Raw genomic sequence first — 20802 nt, forward strand, 5'->3', positions numbered from 1 at the left:
CGGGGTGGGATACCTCCTGAGTCCTGGGGTGGGGCAGATATTATTGTCATTGCAAAAAAAGGGAAACCTACAACACTTCCCAGATCATACAGACCTATTACTCTGATGAACTCAGATGTCAAAATCTATTCAAAGATGTTGGCAAAAAGGCTAGCAGGGAGTATCGAACATCTAGTAAGCACATCACAACACGGTTTTATACCTGGGAAGGGCACGACCCAGCATGTTAGAATGGTAATTACGATGTTCGATGCTGCCGGCGGTCTGGGCGACCCTATCGCGGCACTCTTTTTAGATGCCGAGAAGGCCTTTGATAGGGTCGCCTGGAAATTCTTATGGGCAGTTTTGAGGTGGAGTGGTATTGGCGAAGGCTTTTTAAAAGCCATACAAGTCTTATATAATAATCCTACTGCAAATATCAGAGTAAATAGGGGGTATTCAGATATAGTAAAAATTCTAAGGGGGACATGGCAAGGGTGCCCGGCATCCCCACTACTTTTTGCATTATATTTAGAGCCATTTTTACGTAAACTAGAAAGAAATGAAGGGATTCCACCAATGAAATTGAATGGCTCCACAGTTAAATCTCTAGCCTACGCAGACGATGTGGCTATACTATCCCCAAACCCAGATATTGCTATCAGGGGGGTGGAAATAGAAGCCCAAAGATTTGGTCAAGTTGCAGGATATAGGTCAAACAAATCCAAGACGCAAATTGTCATAAATCATTTCACGAGGAGTTCTGATAGTAGGGTGGTTAGCTCAGCAACATATCTGGGGATTATAATTTCCGCAAATTTGGACACTGTGGTGGAGATAAATACGCCTCCTACACTGGCTAAAGTTAGGAAGGATTTGGAGAGGTTGAATAATTTGCATTTTTCTCTGGTGGGCTGCACAAATGTGTTAAAAATGTTGATTTTACCTAAGTTTCTTTATTTATTTCGTTCGATTCCCCTCTTTTTTGATGCTAAATGGTTTAACACGCTGGAAGGCACTTTAAATAGGTTTTTATGGGCTCACGGAAAAACTCGGAGGGCTTACAGATTTATGCCGTTACCAAGAGAAAGAGGGGGCTGGGGCGCGCCAGATTTCAGGCTGTATTATCTGGCGGCGGCATTGCAATATATGCAGGGATTGATTGGAGGGGGTGGTCAGTTACAGAAAATAACAAATATGTCTACAGAAATATATGCAGTAGTGTTAGGGCAGGAGGCAGAAAACTGTTTCTTATATCATACTGAGTTAGGTCATCTGAGACGGAAACAATCAAAGACTGTAAATGCGGCCCTCAAAATTTGGAATATTTTCTTGAAGAAGTCGGGTATGGGTAGATATAATAGATATATTAAAGTTTATAATAATAAATCATTTCCCCCTGAAATTTTCTCTGACACTGTAATGGCTGCCTGGGAGGATAAAGGAATTAGACAGATAGGCGACTTAAGGAATCAGGAGGGAATAGTGCAGTTTGAGGACCTTGTAAGGAAATATAGTATAGACAGAAGAGATTTTTTTAAGTTTCTGCAAGTCAGGAGTTTTCTGGGTAACAAACAGGGGGGCCCAGCAGGATATAATGGTAATGATCTTATGGAGAATATATCTAGTGGTGGTGAATTAACTATCAGGTTAGGGTATGCATTCTTGGTGAGGGGTAAACCGGATGATATGGCTAAGCATAGCAATAAATGGATAGAGAAAATAGGTGTGGATCCTGAAGCCTTTAAGGAGTCATTGGACCTGGGTTGTGCCATTCTGTGCTCAGCTCCCCTACAATCCCAGCATTATAAGACTCTATATTTGCTGTACCATACACCAGCTAGAATTGCTAAATGGGGGGGGGGGGCTCTGAGGGGACCACGTGCCCCAGGTGTAATTCCCCTGATGCTGACATTGTACATATGTTTGCCACTTGCCCTCAGTTACACACTTTAATTAAAGACATTGAGGGTTTCCTGGATATGTCATTAGGGATACAGATAACTTTAACCCCCACTTGGATTCTGCTGGGAATTGGACCAGAAGGGAGTAATTTTGGGCAGGCCGATTTCTTGTTTTTGGCTATGGCAGTTTTTAGACTAATGATAACGAGGGCTTGGTTGGACAAGACTCCCCCGTTGATACAAGTCTGGTTGGCGAATTTAATAGCGGTGCATAACCTGGAGAAACCTATATATGCCAGGAAGGGAAGGATTAGGAGAGCACGAGGAGGTAGAATTTGGGAGCCCTTAGCTCGCTGGAGGGATGGGATAGGGTAACATGTTTATGATTGGGATTCAGTTTATCACTGGATTCTGACTTATAATAGAGGGACCTGTGATTTATGTAAAGCATTACGATATGGTTTTTATTTAATTCTGTTTTACTTTACTGTTGTTTACCTTCTGACTACAAATTATTCATGCTTATGTTTTGTTATTTATGTTGTAACATTATAAGACAACCTTTGTTTCTTTGTTGTGTAAACAAACTGTTGAAAGTATAATGTGCGTGATCAGAAGTATAATAAAAAAAGATAATTAAAAAAAAAGAAACTAAATCCTGAAAGGAACTGTATATGACTTTCGCTTTAAGATGCAAGCACCAGGACGCCTTGCAGATATTAGTGCACTTTATAAATATCCTTCAATCAATGTTGCAGCCTGATACAGGTTGCTCCCCTGAAAGGTTCTAAATAGATTGCATAAGACCCACACATGATTAATCAGTTGTGTAGTTCTAGCATAATTCAATGTTGCATATCTTTGAGCACTCCGATGTGAAGATCATGGCTAAGGTATTTGGTTTGCTCTTCTGAGTGCAATATATCATTATTCAACGATCTAGAAATATGAATTTATTCAGGTTATCACATTTATCACGAGACAAGTGTAATAGTTTTATTGACAGTGAGTATTATTGATTGAGTCGAGATGGCCACATGTTTTGAAGCAATGTGAATCCTCAAGTTCCGACAGTCCGTACTCCGAAGTAATGAATGGTTGTTTTATACAATGTAATTTGTTTAATCCATAGCAACATGAGAGAACTTTATAACATTGGTAAGCACTTATTGAGTTTACTGAAAATAGGTATATTTGCATCCGACTACAAAATGTGTATTTCTAATCACCATTAGTTTGCCATTTTTTCTGTACTGTATCCTTGGTTTTAATACACCCCTGAATTTGTAATGTGTCAAGCTTCAAAAACTATTTCTCAAAGAGGAAAAGAGAAATGATTTTCGACGCATAGAAAATAAGCATTCCTAAAAAAAAGATTGTCAAAGTTGATTTGAGAAAACATGAGTGGCAATTATCAGACATACATTACAAGTCTTCTAAAGTTACATTTTCTTTCTTTATTTTCCTGGGGATGTTTATATAACATAAAGCGACTTAGAGGAGGCAGCGAATCATTTTACATAGAAACAGCAATGCATGCCACACATGCAGGTTTAAGAAGCATGTGGGGACGATTACAAGCATGTAAATTAAAGTGAAAGGAAAGAAGAAATTGAGCGACGTGGAGGAAAGAGAGATTAGTTCTTATCTCAGAGCAAGATGGTCAAGAGGTGAAGATTTGGATGATTGGAGGGATCCTTGTGGTTTGCTTACGTGCAATTTAATATGAACTTACACTGAAAGTAGGTCATATTTATCATCATTGTTTTTTCTTTTGTGTTGCATCCACAACAACTGAAGCTCTAAAACTCTACTCCTAGTTAGCAAAAGAAATATCTGTTATTATTCAAATAAAATCAAGCAAACAAACGTTGGCCTTACCTTCGTGGGGAATCATGGGGATATGGAATAACTATCAGTTGAGAATTTGGGATAATGGCTGTCCATTCCTGCTTTCTTATAGCCTGAAGGAGACAAGAAAGAATGTTTTTACACTGTTTTGAAATTAACAGTAAGTGAAAATGTTAATACATTAATATGATACATTACATTTTGAAATGCAAGATAATAAAGCTACAATATGATAACAAAATAGAGGATAGGCTACCATAGACATGACCAGCATTTTTCCAATGTGTCTCAAATTCTTCTAAAATCAATGAAGAGTAGGTATAGCCGAGCTCAGACAAGACAACTTCATTTACTTACCTTCGGGAATGATTTTTATGGTGAATACACTAACTGTATTCCTCCCCTTGTAAATACTCATTTGTGCCTGCTGGAGGTGGAGGGTACTGGGCAACACGTTGGCCCTGCTGACCTCAATAGCTCTAGGAACCACAGCCTCTGCCATGAAAGGGCTGAAAGGCCAGGCGAGCTGGATGAGGAGTCTGGCATTGACAGATGGGGAAAACCCTAAAGTAGGCACATAGAGGTGGAAATTGATGGTCAAATTGCCTCGTGGTAGCAGACACGCCTATGAAACATACTGTGGCTGTGCTCTTTTTAAAGCACTCCAAGGCTGAGTCAGCTTTATCCTCAAAAAGCAGAGATCCATAAAAGGGCCTAGCCATTAAAGATGCCCTGACGTTCTCGGAGAAACCTGGTGACCTCATCGCAGCCTAGTGACAGATAGCCACACTGCCACCCATGGCACACCCCATGCAATCAGTCTTGATCTGGCCCCAGGCACCACAAAAATACTTGGTGAAGGTCTGTCACAGACATTTGCTTGGGACAGTCCGTGTGTGGTTTGACCCAGTCAATTTAGGGGGTGATATTTCCTTGCAACAAGGTGATGAAAACTCGGGTCAAAAATCAGGGAGAAGCTCTGGATCGTCTGAAGGGGCAGAAAGAAAGGAACTGATGTCAGCGCGCATGGTTGAAGCTTATTTGTGACACTGAACGTCACTTTTGGGGTGAAACGACGTTAGTATGGAGCCGCACAACTCCATCTACCAGCATGCATAGGCACTGCTGAAAAATCTAACCCCCAGGAGAGTATTCACAAGGTGAGTTATCTGCGGTAGAAGTATCCATCAGAAATGTATATTATCCACGCCGCCTCAACAAGACCCCAGTATATTGTGGTGCACTCAAACGTAACATCAATTTTTGTGGTCAGGTATTTTTTCCCTAGGGAGATTCTACTGCATTATGGTACTTGTAGTTTTTCACATCACAAACATTCAGATTTTTTCTCTACCATTTCTTGAATGCTCACACAAATATCTTCATTGGCTAGCAAGTGCTCAGCTAAAGGTCTCAGCTTCAGAACACCAGGAACCAAAAGCTGCTAACAAAATATAATGACTTTAATCTTTGCCATAACAAACATTCTTTCTGGGGATACTCTGTCTACCTGTAGATTTCTCTCATTTTGAATATTGCCAGGCTAGACTGGATCTGGAAAAATTCCAATATCTCTCTGGCACCAGTAGGTGGTGATACGATCACTTTTGGCACCAGGTACTACACTGGACACAATATTACCAGAGCCAGATAGCCACATCCCTGCAACGTGACGTTAGTTCCTCATCCATTTTTTTCCCAAGCTCTGAAAAGTGGCGATGAGCACAGCAGAATTTTAACAATAATTATCTTATTGACATAATACCTACGACCACGCTTCAGAACGGGGATGTGGATCGGATTGGGGAAGATTCTGCAGGAAGATTGAGATCCAACAGAAAGATCGTTACCAAAGGTAACTAAATTGTTATAGTAGTTACTTCTACCTGCTGATTCCTCACCTTTTTGAATAAATGAATACAACAACAATGCCCTCTCAGGTGGTTGGGCCAAGGAGATGGTCACACCAGAAAGACTTGCAGCAGTGACAATTTGAAATGCCGATCCGTTCAGATTTCTGAGGCTAAGCAATACTGCTTAGTAACAGGACCACAATTGACTAAGTCCAGACCTTCATAAACACCTGTCTGAGGAAAATCCTCCAAATCCGCTGGGCAAACGCTATCAGCAACAATGACCTAGGGCAGCAGACTTCCCAACTCCCTACTCGTGAAGAGATCATGAAAAGAAACTGGGTCTGGATAGGTCACACCCTCTGCATGTCAGCATTAAACACCTTCAGGCAAGCCTTGACCTTGTATCCTCAAAGGAAAAGGAAAACAGGAAAGCCAAGTAACTCGTTATGCCGAGGCCTTGAGGTGAGACGCAAGGAGATGAGCTACTTCTGTAATCAGATTGAAACACAAAACGAAAACAGAGATGGCTGGAGAGTCGTGGTTATTGGCCTAATATACCATAAGTAAGTGAACATGTGACTAGAAGCCCACTCTGCTGATCAGCATTCGTCTGAGATCACGGCAGCTCTGGATAAGGCTATTGCTTTCACCACGGTGGAATGATCTAGCGATTCGGGATATTCAAAAGGTGAGGCAACTGCAAAAGGTATATCCATCAGAAAAGGCCGTTATGCACTACCAATTATACTTTCTTCTTCCATTTTATAGGGTTGCAAATGTGTGGAGGTGAGGCTGTAGATGTTAGTCAGGATATTCTGAACTTTCCGTACTCGGGCCGGCCTCAGAATTTCCAATATGCGTTTACTCTACCTGACTTCATGTTTGGCTAGTTATGCGATCTATTGGTACACAGCTATATTTCCAAGCCGCTAACTACTAAGCAGCAATGATGAAACTTCATTCTGTTATACAGCAGGGCAGCAGTTGTTGGAACTACATGTCCATGAGGAGTCAGTGCAGGACTCTGGTAAAGAGGAATCTTCTGTAACTATTCTAGGAGTAACCAGAAACATGCTGCTGGTCACTACTGCTCTTTTAGTATATTACAAGCATGGACTCCCAGTAGACTACGCACAATAAGGGTGAAAAAGACAGACCCATGCTGCCTCATGACATGAAAGAGATGCAGCTCCATTTATTTAGTGTAGCACTGTACTGTAGGCTACTTATTCTGGAAATATGTGCTAAAATGCTCTATGAAGCAATAAGGGTAAATGTCGAAGCTCAGCTGGTTGAGGTCTTGGGGTTTTTGTTGATGAATCAATCTTGCTTCTTGAACGTTCTCTGAAGTATTTCCCCTCAGATGGATATTAATCGGGTGTCCTACGGTTGCAGAATGGATGGTGAATACTATTGATTGCAATATAATCAAAGTTGCATGCTTCAATCTATCTGAAGCTAGATGTAGACCTACAGATTTATGGCCTGAGTTTCGCACCTATGCAGCAAAACACACAATAGCAAAACATTCACCCCCAGTCACAGATATGGGTTTAATCCATCAATATTTTGCTCACCAAGCCACCCAGTTCAGACATGGCCATATGCAAATCTGTCTTGACCCTGTGCCTCATGGGAACAGTCCAGCAGAACTGCCAAGCCATGTCTTCCCTGGACCGGAATCAAGCATCCTAGGACCGGTTTCTGGCTATCAGCCGTCTTCAGCCAGGATAGCTTGACTCCAGTGGCTTAGTGAGCACCTATGCAGACAACATGCAAGTCACTGAATTGTCGGATGGTTAGAGCACAATATCTCCTGCATGACATATAGAGGTGATCTTATCTCTATAGGATATATGTTTATGGTATAGATTGTGATATGGTGATGTAGAGCTTTCAAAATGCAACCAAATTCTTGATCATGTTTAGATCCTTGCCCAACTAAGATTTTTAACGAACTAGCCTCCACACTTATTCTTTTAATGACTATAATCTGTAATAACTCCCACAGCACTTGTCTTCACTCTTGTAAAAAAAAAAAAAGAAACTTTAGCCTCTGCATTCCTATAAACTATCAACCTATTTCCCTTCTCCCTTCTTTTATTTACTATAATCTTAGAGAGTTGGGTGAACAAACAATTATCTTCTCATATTCAGGAAATAATGCCCTCAATAATTATTGATCTGGTTTCAGACCAACTTTCAGCACAGAAACTGTGCTTTCTGCTGCTGTCAAAGACATTGCATGCTCTTGGACAGGGGGAGCTCATTGGCTCATATCCTCCTGGACCGGTCGGCAGCTTTCAATACTCTCACATGATGTCCTGTTGGATAGATTATGTGCCATTGGTCTACAGGATAACACTCTACATTGGTTTCAATCCTTTCTGAACCATACAACGCAAGCTGTTCAGATGGCTTCATTCCGTTCAGATGTTAAAGACATTCCTTGTGGGGTTCACATACATTTTGCTCCTTTAGCAGGTCTGATTGCTTACTATGGGTTTCAATTTTACAGCTATGCAGATGATACTCAGATCATCATTCGCATGAAGGGCAATCTTAGCGAACTTCAAGCTCAATTTAAAAGCTGCCTAGTGAAGGTGGCCTTTTGGATGACTGCCAGCTCCCTGAAATTAAACTCGGAAAAAAACAAGGTCCCGGTGTTTAAAAATCCCTCAAGAATAGTCCTCTCTATGGTGACCCCAGACATTATGGGCCTTAAGCCAGCAATAACTGCCCGCAATCTGGGTATACTGTTTGGCAACACATTTGAGCAGTACATAAAAAAGCTAATGACTACTTGATTTTTAATAATAAACTAAATAAAAATACAACTATTGTTTGTTCCTCAACACTCTAGGCTGCTCAGCTGCTTGTTTAAGCCTTGATTCGTAGCAGGCTGGAATATTGTAATGCACTATACGTCGGTCTGCCTGCTTATCTTACACAGAGACTGTGATTAATTCAAAATGCGGCTGCCAGACTGGTATTTGGAATTAAGAAAATTGAGGGCATCTCTACTTATCTGCATAAGTTACACTGTTTCCAAGTGGAAAAAAGATGCCAATTTAAGGCTCTCTGCATGTATCACAGGGCTTTTAATCCAGCATCACAGATCACCTATATTTCTTGAATGTTTAAAAGATATACCCCGTCTAGGCTTCTTAGTTCTGCCTACGTTCATTTGCTTATTGTACCCAAGTACCGAAGGTCTAGACTGGGAGGACACTACTTTTCTGCAATTACAGCACAGGCATAGTACAAACTAAAGATTAAGTTACGTTTGGAAACCAACGTGTTAAAAGTTCAAAGGTCTTTAAAAACTAACTTTTTTACTCAATATTATAAACATTATAAATAGATAATGAATAATTCTTTCAGTTCTATTTATATTTTTTTTGTACTGATAGGCAAAAGCTTGACACCTTCACTTAGCGTCAGGACACCCTCGGGTAATCCCATGCTCTACAAAATTAATAATAATAATTATGAATACCCTTCAGGTGCCAGACAGGATCCAGAAATATTCTCCCCCAGCAATAGCTCAATAACATTACCAGTAGGCCGCATGTAACTCCTGTCAAGACCTCATTGAGGCCAAATGTGACATCAGGCTAAATATGACTTCTTTAAAATTACATTTTTATGCACTTTCTCACAATCAGGTTTTTGCCTTCCGACTTGGAGCCTGTAATCGCTATTTTCTTAAGCCCGCTGGATAATATTTTTGATGGTTGGCGGTCAGCTCTCTATTTCTTTTTCCTTTCTAGGTGAACCACATGCAGGGAGGCAGAGCTCCATGGTACGGAGGTTACAGTGCGTCCACGCACAGGCACACCAGCAGCACGCCAAAGGAAAGCTCGTTGGTGCCCCTCAGCGCACCAATAAAACACGGGACACAAAAGTTTACGGAATGCGCCTTTTCTGCATGGTCACCAAAGATTTTTGCCTTTTGCTGGACCCTATATTTTTGCTGGCTTTGTAACTTTGTGCACTTTACCTCTGCTAACTAGTAGTAAAGTGCCTGTGCTCTCCCTTTAAACATTGTCAAATTAGCATATTCCTAAATGCAATATTTAACATATCTGTAAGACCCTTGTATATGGTTCAAGATGCACCCAGAGACTGTAAATTAAATGTCACTTGTGGACTGCAGTCTCTATTAAGCTATCCACTACATTGACAGTGTAAAAAGGGGTGGCAGTTTAAACCCTGCAATTCAACCTATCAAAATCAATGCTTTTGGCAGGTCAAAACCTCTATTTTGAATATCTGTAAGTCACTCCTATGTAAGTCTTGTGGACCACAAGGCAGGGTGCACAGTATTGAAAGGTAGGACATGTAGAAATGTATTGTTAACATGGCCTTAAAGTGACTTGCACCCAAAAGCTATTTGTTCCTGTGGCAGGTCTAGTTGTCCTATGTAGTAAACCAGAGTACAGTTTAAAATCCTAAACCAACATCTCGGGAATGTGGCAGGTGTAGCTGTCCTATGTAGAAAACCAAATTACAGTTTAAAATCCTAAACCAGAATCTTGGGAATGGGACTACCTAGAAAAAGAAACAATTTTTAATAGTTAATAAAAATCCAATTCAATTCAATTCAATTGTGAAGTCTGATTTTTAATAACTATTAAATAAAACAAACTTTCGAAAGTTACCTTTTCCCTGCCTGAGGTTGTTAGAGACTAATTTGCTTTGGCTTTTCAACCTCTCCAAGCCACTGATTAACGGGGAACACCCATCACAACGAAGTGATCAGTTCGCGAGGACATTACATCACAATTACAACATCGCAATAACATTTACATCGCAAGGCACAGTAACGCTTATACGTTTACATCGTAAGGCATAGCAACGTAAGCCTCAACAAAGCAACTTTACGATGTAAACGTTAATGCGATGAAAGTAAGCGCTACGATGTAAATGTTAATGCGATGATGGCACATACTGTCATGCTTCGACAAAATTGACTGGCACATACGCACAAAAGTAAAATTGACTGCACTGTCACGCTCTGACTATAAAGTCATAAAAAGACGGCAAAGTAAGCGCGATGTAAAATTGACTGAATTGCCACAAAAGACTGCACTGTTGACTGGCACATAAGTAAGCGAATGCACAAAGGTAAAATTGACTGCACTGTCACGCTCCACAAAAGACTACACCGTCACGCTCCGACTGCATTCTAAACACGCTAAACATTTACTGTACGCTCCAAAATAAAGTCATAAAAAGACGGCAAAGTAAGCGTGATGTTATATCGACTGCATTGGTACAAAAGACGGGAAAGTAAGCGCGATAAAGTAATTATAAAGTAAGTGCGATGTCACGCTCCAGCACTAAAATTGACTGCAACATTCCTCTGTTGAAAGGGTGGATGGATGGAGGATGGATGGATGAATGGGTGAAAGGATGGGTGGATGGATGGGTGGATGGATGAAAGGGTGGGTGGATGTGGATGAATGGATGGATAAAAGGATGGATGGATGAAGGATGGGTGGATGGATGGATGGATGGATGGATGAAGGATGGGTGGATGGATGGAAGGGGTGGGTGAATGGATGGATTAAAGGTTGGATAGAGTGGGTGGATGAAAGGGTGGGTGGATGTGTCAAAAGGACGTGTGATGAATAGGGTTGGTGGATGAATGATGGGTGGATGGATGGATGTGTGAAAAGGTGGGTGGATGAATGATGGATGGATGAAAGGGTGGATGGATTAAAGATGGGTGGATGAATGATGGGTGGGTGGACGGATGTGTGAAATGGTGGGTGAATTAATGATGAGTGGGTGGATGGATGTGTGAAATGGTGGGTGAATTAATGATTTGTGGGTGGATGGATGTGTAAAGTGGGTGGATGGATGTGTAAAGTGGGTGGATGGATGTGTGAAATGGGTGGATGAATGATGGGTGGAAGGATGGATGAATAACAGATGTTTGGCAAGGCTGTGCCCTCTGTGTCTGAGTCACGCAGGTGAGGGGCAGATGGGAGATAGCTTTATTCTTAGACTTGGGTGTGGGGCACGGGCTGTACAAAGCACAGCAATGCAGTGTTTATTTTACTGTATTAATGATGAGTGGGTGGATGGATGTGTGAAATGGGTGGATGAATGATGGGTGGAAGGATGGATGAAGAACAGATGTTTGGCAAGGTTGTGCCCTCTGTGTCTGAGTCACGCAGGTGAGGGGCGGGTGGGAGATAGCTTTATTCTTAGACTTGGGTGTGGGGCACGGGCTGTACAAAGCACAGCAATGCAGTGTTTATTTTACTGTATTAATGATGAGTGGGTGGATGGATGTGTGAAATGGGTGGATGAATGATGGGTGGAAGGATGGATGAAGAACAGATGTTTGGCAAGGTTGTGCCCTCTGTGTCTGAGTCACGCAGGTGAGGGGCGGGTGGGAGATAGCTTTATTCTTAGACTTGGGTGTGGGGCACGGGCTGTACAAAGCACAGCAATGCAGTGTTTGAGCAGGCTTACTTTAACAGGAATAGGACGCACAGACAGGATCGGGGGACTGTGTGCAGTGTCTTGCAAATGGACGGGATTTAGGAAAGGCACTGGCATCCGGAGCTCGGGCTGCAGCCGCAGAGACTTACCTGCCCGCTGCAGAGACACGCCTTGAAGAGCACCCCAAGCACGTGTTTAGAAACGGGTGCTGGAATGTAGCGCTTCTTCATTCTGGAGTAAAGGGTAGTATATCCGGGCCTTGGCTCGGGCAGACCCCGGATTAAAACAAGCATTTACAATGCAACGGTCTCGCCTTTGCAAAAGTTAGAGCTATTGGCATTGTAAATGACAAACTTTTTATTTATGTGTTGGTTTTGAAAACAGAGAAATAAATGGCATTGTCATTTACAATGGCAATAGCTTAATCCTTCGCAAATGCGAGACCTATTGCATTTGCACACACACACCCACAGAGCCACACACACACAGAGCCATACACACATACACACAGATCCATACACACAGATCCACACACACAGAGCCACACACACAGAGCCACACACACACACAGAGCAACAAAAAAACACACAGAGCAACACACAGAGCCACACACACAGAGCAACACAGACACACACAGACACACACAGAGCCACACACACACAGAGCCTCACACGGAGCCACACACACAGAGCCACACACAAAGCCACACACACACACAAAGAGCCACACCCACACACAGAGCCACACCAATGGACCAAAGGAAAGCACAAGAATCCACAAGATGGCAGATCCTCTGGCTCCGAATCAAATCCTGCTAATATCCTGTTCCTCTTTGCTTCTTCATACCTGTGTCGATGATTGGAAGGCGTGAGTAAGCTGTAGTGTGCCTGGTGGGGAGTTCAGATGTGTTTTTCTGGCAGAGACTGAGACTTTTCCGGTGCGGCGGTCGACGCGCGGTCACTTGTTTAAGAATAGATTTGCTCACGGAAATGCAATTTCCACCAAAGTGCTGGGGTTTTAACATGCTCAAATCCCGTTTACAAGATAAGTGCCACCCACCACATTGTGCCAATCAGGAGCAACATTTCCTCTTTGTGGTTCCCAGCATGCACTATGGCAGGGTAGACTACAGAAAACCTGCTAAGCGAGCAGAGGTAGTTGATCCTGAAATGGAATACTTTAATAAGCCAGGCATTACCAAACACCACTACATAGGGGTGTCTGCTGACCCCAAAAAAACGCACCTCCCAATGTGAGTGAAAGGGCGCACACAGCGAAAGTAAAACAAGTACTAGTATGCAACAAAAAAAATGTTCTGTGAAATATCTACAACTGACATGAGTAACATCACGAGAATATTACAAGATGGGGGTGTATTATTTTACGAAAATCAATCAAGTGCTTTGGGGTTGGAACTAGAAGGAAATGTGTACATTCCTCCGATTTTATTTACAAAGACATCCACTTGTCCAAAATGTCATGCATGCTTGAAATGCAGATTAATACTAAAAAAAAACAAAAAAACAGAGAAAACCCGTTATCATGGGCGCCTGCCTACATATGAAAGGGAGACGGGTCATTGTTTGAACAACAAGGAACAAAAGGCGAATGGCTCTGAGTAACAAGTGCATCGAGTAACACCTCAGAGTAGAGTAATACCTCGGAGCCCCCGCCCAGGGGGGACTTTGTAAGTAACGAGCCGAAATAATCACCTCGCACATTCGTGCGGAGGACACTTTGAAACACAATTGGCATGTTCCTGCTCTTTGGTAAAAACCACAAGCACCTTTCTTCCCTAAAAATCGCATTATGACCTCTTCAAGGCACCTAAAACAAAGCATACACTAATAATGTATAGGACAAAGCAGACGCCAACACTATATACATGTATAAAAGCCACTAAAGGATAATCACATATTAACTTTTCCTAAAGGGTTTCACTGGCTCATATTACCCGGAGCAACTTATCCAGTCCTGGCTTTGTTTGCTTTCAGACACTTGCATTTCTGCACTTTTCGTTACAAACACCCAGCTGTTTGTAGCAGGTTGCAAACAAAACACAAGACTATTTACCTACATGGAAAGCGGTCACTGGCGTATCTTGCCCAGCTCTTTCCTCTCACGATAGTGTACCCTGGCTTTGTGTTATTGGGGGGGGGGCGTCACGAGCCGCCCCGGAGACTGAGCCCGCGCCGCCTCGAAGTCTTACATAAGGACCCCCGGAGTCGCTCACCTGTTCGAGACAGTCACCAGTGCTGCAACCGGAGGCGCTTCCTGTCTGAGATCCGGTCCGTTGTCTCCGACACTGGAGTTCAAGCCGCTACGTTAGACACGACCAATTGAACGATCCACCAACAGGAAACATGCCGGGTGTTGCGGGCTCCCAAGCGCTGGAGGGAGCCCCGGAAGTGGAGTCCTGCCCGGAGACAAAGAGACGCCCCCAACAGCAGCCCGGTGAGTCAGGGCTGGACCGGGTGGCGAGAGACTGATTCAGAGCGGCCCGTGTTCTCAGGGGGGGCCGCTCCAATGTGGGTCCCTGATTGTTTTGCAGGGCCCCTAGGGGGGCCAGTTATCTTAAAGCCCCAGTATTTGAGGGGCATGATGATTTGGACAGAGGAGAGCTGCGACACAGGGAAGGGTGGTGGGGGGAGGCGAGAGCGGGACGGAGGAGGGCTGCGGGCAGAGGGAAGGGGGGGAAGGGGGGACGCGAGCGGAGCCGAGCAGCTCCGGAAACACCACCATGTTTCTCCGAGGCCAAGCAGAAATGCCTCGGAGAAACGCACGGTCATTTTGTTTACTGGGTGTGAGTGTTTTATTGGTTCAGATGCTCCGTCCATCACCACCCCCTTTTGTACCGCTTTGTTTGCCATAAGTTGGCAGGGTATGCTCAGACGTGAGTCCCTTGCACACTTTGCCACTGGATTCAAGCAAGCCTGGCTGAAGACGGCTGAAATGCCAGAAACCGGTCCTAGGAAGCTTGTTTCCGGTCTAGGGAAGGCATGGCTTGGCAGTTCGGGCTGGACTGTTCCCATGAGGCACAGGGTCAGACTGATTTGCATATGGCCATGTCTGTACTGGGGTGGCAGAGTGGGCTAAAGAACGGTGATGGATTAAACCCAGATCTGTTGACTGGGTGTGAGTGTTTGATTGGTTCAGATGCTCCGTCCATCACCACCCCCTTTTGTACCGCCCCATTGGGAATGGCTCACACTCCCAGAGATGGTGGCCTGCTGGGGTCAGCATTGCACCATGTCTGGGACTGCTTTCAAATAAAGCTGCTTTTTATCTTCAAAGGCAGCCTGTTTTCTTTAAAGGAAAACGGGATGCATTTAAACAAGAAAAATTAAACTTTTCAGTTTCATTTTTAAGGGCAGACAGTGGTCCCTGGGACCACTGCCTGCTCTTAAAAAATATTTACAAACCCATTCACAAAGGGGAAGGGCCGTTTGTGAGTGGTATACCACCTACTTGAAGTAGGTGGTAAACTGCGAGTGTTTTGCGACCGCAAATGCTGTTACAAAACAACAGTACATAGCATGGTTGACTAGCTATTAGGAAGGGACGCCCCTTCCTAATATCGAGAGTCGCAAATGCTATTTTGTGAGTCACTGACTTGCAAAATAGCATTTGTACATGCCTGGAACATTTTTTGTGGTTGCAAATGGGATGTTTATCCATTTGCGGCCGCAAAAAAGGGTTGTATAGCTGGCCATTAATCTCCTCATGCCTTGAATAATGAACGTGACCATGTGTATTTAACTGGTGCTCATATAAAGCACTCCAATACTTTCAAGTAAAGATTGTGCTATATAAGAAACGCAAGAGGTGAAAACAAAAGGTTAAACAGGAAAGGCAGATATTCATTTTGTGGCTGATTTGTACATAGTGAAACCCGAAAACCTTAATAAATAGCGGCTTCCTTGCCTAAATTGTGTGATTTTGGGCAAATACTTTATTTCACCAAAGCTGCCTTTTCTTCATTATCACATATGTAAGTACTTTCAAATATGTGAGTTCAGAATACCAGTTGTACAAACACCTGTTGCGTTTGATTTAGTAGACTATATAATAAAGCTCTATAATAATTTGGGCCACGTACAGGTTTGAGAAGACAACTGTCTTGCCGCTTAGTTCAACAATAGTTCATATTTAAAAAATATCACTTTTAACAAGTTCTTCTCAGAGCAGTGTTATAATTTTATGTGTTATTGCCAACGCTTCCACGTTAAGGAAACACTCCTTTTTGAGTTTTGAAGAGACTTTGTAAAATTTTACGTGATGGTTGCTATATGATTTGCATAGCAAACATTTTCAGGGCTCGGCTCGTGCAAGGGCTTTAAGAACCAAGCCAGACCCTTGACTCGTCACAGGTTTGGCTCTCACTGTTAATGAGTTGGCTCGCTCACCTTTACTCCCGAATGACTCGCAGGCAGTGAAAAACGTAGAACTGTCAGCGTATTGTACAAGCTTTCTCGGTTACCGCAAGAGGATAGCATAAGCTAACTTTTAAAGAAAGACCCAGGAAGCCGGTTATTTTTTACTCTCCGTTTTCTCTCGGGTGGTGAACGAAGGAGCAGGGTGCTGTGGTCAGAGAGAGGAGTGCTGGTTTAAAGGAGCTGTAGAATGCAGTAGTGATAGTGCAGCGCGGGAATTGGTGTCACATGGTGGTCCGGTGATCACACAATTAATTCACTGTTCAAATCCCATCAACTGACCTCAATGTGGGATCCGGGATCAATCGCATCATAGCGGCCCAGGGTGGACGTGCTTAGAAACAGGATGAATAACCGTCAGCGCTACAGATTCCTGTCGCTTGAACGTACATTAGGAGCTGGTAGAAGGGGCGCTGATGACGTCCTTCTCTTCTCGAAGCGCTGGTGTCTTAGCTGCTGGCTTCTAGGAGCGACATGTTTGATTTTGTCGAGTTGTGTACTCCTTTATGTACTGTTGTTTCTTCTTTTGGCTCTCATAAAAACATGATTTGTACAAGGGATTTCTAAGAAGACCCACCCGTTTTTAGCTTTTAATGTGCCATGGGGCAGCATGTAAAAGGCTTTGAGTTTCTGAAGCATATGTTTACTGGAATGATTTCTGCACTCTGCATAATAAACAAGGCGTGAGCATGCACACTCCCGAACTTCGGGTTTCGGGATGTGCCCGCTCACGGCTGTCGTGGGGCGGGACTTACGTCTTTGCGAGAAGCCCGCGCCCACGGAGTGGATGGCCCAGAGGACTGGTGGCAGCAGAAGTCAGGAGTGGCGGCTGAGACGGCTGATGCGGTAAGTGGGGCTTGGGGGCTTGGCACGTGTGTGTGTGTCGGCACGTGTGTGTGTGTCTGCGCGTGTGTGTGTGTGTCTGCGCGTGTGTGTGTCTGCGCGTGTGTGTGTCTGCGCGTGTGTGTCTGCGTGTGTGTGTCTGCGCGTGTGTGTCTGCGCGTGTGTGTCTGCGCGTGTGTGTCTGCGCGTGTGTGAGTGTGTCTGCGTGTGCGTGTGTGTCTGCGTGTGCGTGTGTGTCTGCGTGTGCGTGTGTGTCTGCGTGTGCGTGTGTGTCTGCGCGCGTGTGTGTGTGTGTGCCTTCGGCCGGCCTGCGTATGCCCCTCCACAGACCCTGGTCGGCTCGTGCACCGCTCTGTCTCCGTTCAGAGCGAACTCGGCAACAATAGGTCTCGATGCCGAGACCTAACAAAAACGTCCTTGAGGAGAGAATTTTTTTTTTACTTTATGTGAAACAATTACAAAGAGCGGATTTGACGGATTAGCCACGTGTAAGTTAATGCCTGTAATTTTTGATATAGGTGGGCGGCACCAGTGGCATCTGTAACACAATCTATGTACAATTACAATGTTTTAAAAGAAGTAAACAAAAAGAAAAAAAAAGGAAAATAGAAAGGAAAGAATTAGCGTCGTGGGGACGGCGGTGTGAGGGGGGATAGAGTGGGGGCCAGGGGTTAGAGGTGGGAATCACACATTCGGACAAAAGAATGCAAAAACTGTGGTAGCACACAAAGAATGCGTTGTTAGGACGCGCGATTTTGCAGTCTGCGAAGTAATGTACTAGCCAATACCAATTAACGCATTTGCGTTGCAACAACGTACGATGTAAAAGTTGGCGATGTTGTGGAGTTTACGAAGTAATAATCGCGTGGTAAAAGCACGCGATGTAATGGTGCGCGATGTTTCGTCATACATTCCTGATTAACATTTGAATGAAAAAGGGGCGAAATACCAGGAACAAATTGAGGCTGACCTGAATGGACAGAGAACTCCATCAAACCTCACAGAATTTGCACAGAGGGGGCTATGAGGATACTTTCTGACATTAAAGTGTCAAATTCTGCTTGAATGTTGTCTCCTGCTTGACAGGTCTGCTGGGTTTACAAATAACACTTTGGGGGCACACTTGAAAAGGAGGGAAACTGTATGCTAAACCATTTCTTATGCATCTATGTGTGGTTGCTGGAAAACCATAATTTTGTTCTATCAGACTTCTGAGGCTGTCCTTAACTGGATGTTTGTGTTAGATGTGGGAGGAAACTAGGATTACCATAGTACACTCTCCACATATCATCAGTCTAAGTTTAGTGAGGCTGAAAATCTTTGCCATCTTGAAAAATATCCAAAGTGGGTATGGTTGGCCCCAGGAACATTTACCCCATTGGTTAGGGTGAGCCCAGGAGTCCCCTAACCCACTAGCTCTGCCAGACATAAATGGGGCATCTCAAGACACTCACTTCAGAACACTCCTGGACCTGAGGAAGATCAGAGGATGACTAAACCTGCTTTCTGCAACCCGAGAAGAGACCTGAAGGACTAGACCTGATCTCTCTCGCACCTAGGATAAAGAAGTAAACTTGAAGGGTCATAGGGCTGATCTACTTTTCAAGCTACAGGGATACAACAAGCTAGAAGACACCTGGACGGGACCCTGCTAATGTTCTGTGCCAGACACCCTAAAAGTCTGTAAGTACCTCTCCTGAGTTCAGAAGTGTACTCCTGCAGTGGACTGGGACTAAAGTTAAATGGGAATCTCTTTGCGAAGGATGAACCTGGTTGGTGCATCTGACCACCGTTCCATGTCGGTCAGCATCAAATTGCGTCTAGGTCCCGGTCTATCACAAGCATCATTGACACTTTGTATTGTTTGGCACTAGTCCTACTTAAGATTTAAAAAATTAATATCTTGAGTTCCCCTTTATTGAATGTTTTTGTTTTTATGTCATTTTGTTATTAAATTTTACCTGGGATTTTTACTGTTTTGTATTTCGACTTTATTACTGTCTTGGTACTGCAAAAATACTTCACACATTGCCCCAAGTTAAACCTGTCTGCTCTGTGCCACATCTAGCACGGGATTGAGCTAAAGTTAGTCTAGTGACTTTGATGGTTCTCCACGACAAGAGTTGTGATGTTTTCTCGAAGTGGGTAGTTACCAACTGCACTTCATTATCCAATTTATTCCAGAGCTGTTGCCCAGTGACCCCGTTTCCCAGCCCCTGTTTATAATTGTACTCATATTCAGGCCCTCTGCAGCAGTTGTCGTCCCTTGTTCAAACCCACTGTGGTATCTGCTGAGGTATGTATTACACCCCTCACTTGCTAATGCTGTTTCTTCTGCTATTCCTTTTATGTATAACTGTACAATTTTCAAAGATTCAATTATGTGTTCGCTGCTCAATACATGCTCATCAGTTAAACATGCAGTAGAGCTTCATGATTTATTCCAGGTTATTAAGTTGATACTGCATTTTTAACTAAAAAATGAAAATTTGGCTTCTCAATTAGGCCTTAGCCAGGACAGCACTCCCCCTTTTCCTCAGAGGCAGGCTATCCTCCCAGGTAAGATGTTTGCTTTACAAGTACATGTGACATAACATAACTTAAGCATAACATACACATGGATAAATATCAGAAGAGGACTGCCTCGGAGTGGATGCTCGCAGTTCACAATGCATTGAAGACACCATCATATACTGAAGATGGGTGATGGAGTTGCTATCCTCTACAGATCCCTTATTACTGTACCGATGCTAACCATGCCTAATAGGGGTCCCTCAGAAAAGTTGGCAGCTAACCTGAAGTTATTTTCTTCATTTACCATCAAACTCTTATTATTTACAAACCCCTTCTACTAATTTCTTTAATGCCCTTTTAAATGTGATATATGGTTTAGACTCAAGTAGCTTTGGGTGATTTTGACTGCAGGGTATATGACCTTACTGATCCTACTATTTGGAATCCTATTAAATCTTGCACCACTCTGGGCCTTAGTCAACTAGCCTTGGAAGCTGCTCATGTGGAAGAACACATCCTAGATTCCATAGTTATCAACTCTTCAGGAGTCCAGGTTATATTTAACACCCTACTAGTTTGGATGGACCACCCGGACATTCAGATCTCCTACCACTTACCTAACAGACGTCACAACTTCAGTTCTCTTAGGACCGCTAGCACTGTTATGGCTTGCGCCAAACTTTCTCCATACGCACAACCATTTTGTACCCATACACCCCTAAGTTTGGCACATTTTAGAAGGGAACCAAAGTACTTCAATAGATGCATTACAGAGGCTCTTCATAAATGTATTCCTGTAAATACCTTTACCACTCACTGTACTTCACCCTCTGCCCCATTGGTTCACACCTGAACTGCTGGAATTCAAAAGGATATGTAACTAAAAAGAAAGCATGCGGTGGAAGAGTTCTTATGATAACTAGGCCGATATCATATATTCAAAAGCTCTGCATGACTACAAAA

General features: G+C 43.4%; 1 protein-coding gene across 1 annotated transcript in view; it reads right to left on the bottom strand.

Moving 5' to 3' along the window:
* The window catches only part of ITFG1 (integrin alpha FG-GAP repeat containing 1), a 1092549-nt gene that overhangs the window by 79380 nt on the left and 992367 nt on the right, over positions 1-20802 (bottom strand). Inside the window, exon 16 of the mRNA XM_078670869.1 lies at positions 3765-3847. Coding sequence (XP_078526995.1) covers positions 3765-3847 — 83 coding nt within the window. The remainder of the gene's footprint in view (positions 1-3764; positions 3848-20802) is intronic.

Source organism: Lissotriton helveticus, chromosome 12, assembly GCF_964261635.1.
Source record: "Lissotriton helveticus chromosome 12, aLisHel1.1, whole genome shotgun sequence".
In the NCBI taxonomy this organism is placed as follows: domain Eukaryota; kingdom Metazoa; phylum Chordata; class Amphibia; order Caudata; family Salamandridae; genus Lissotriton; species Lissotriton helveticus.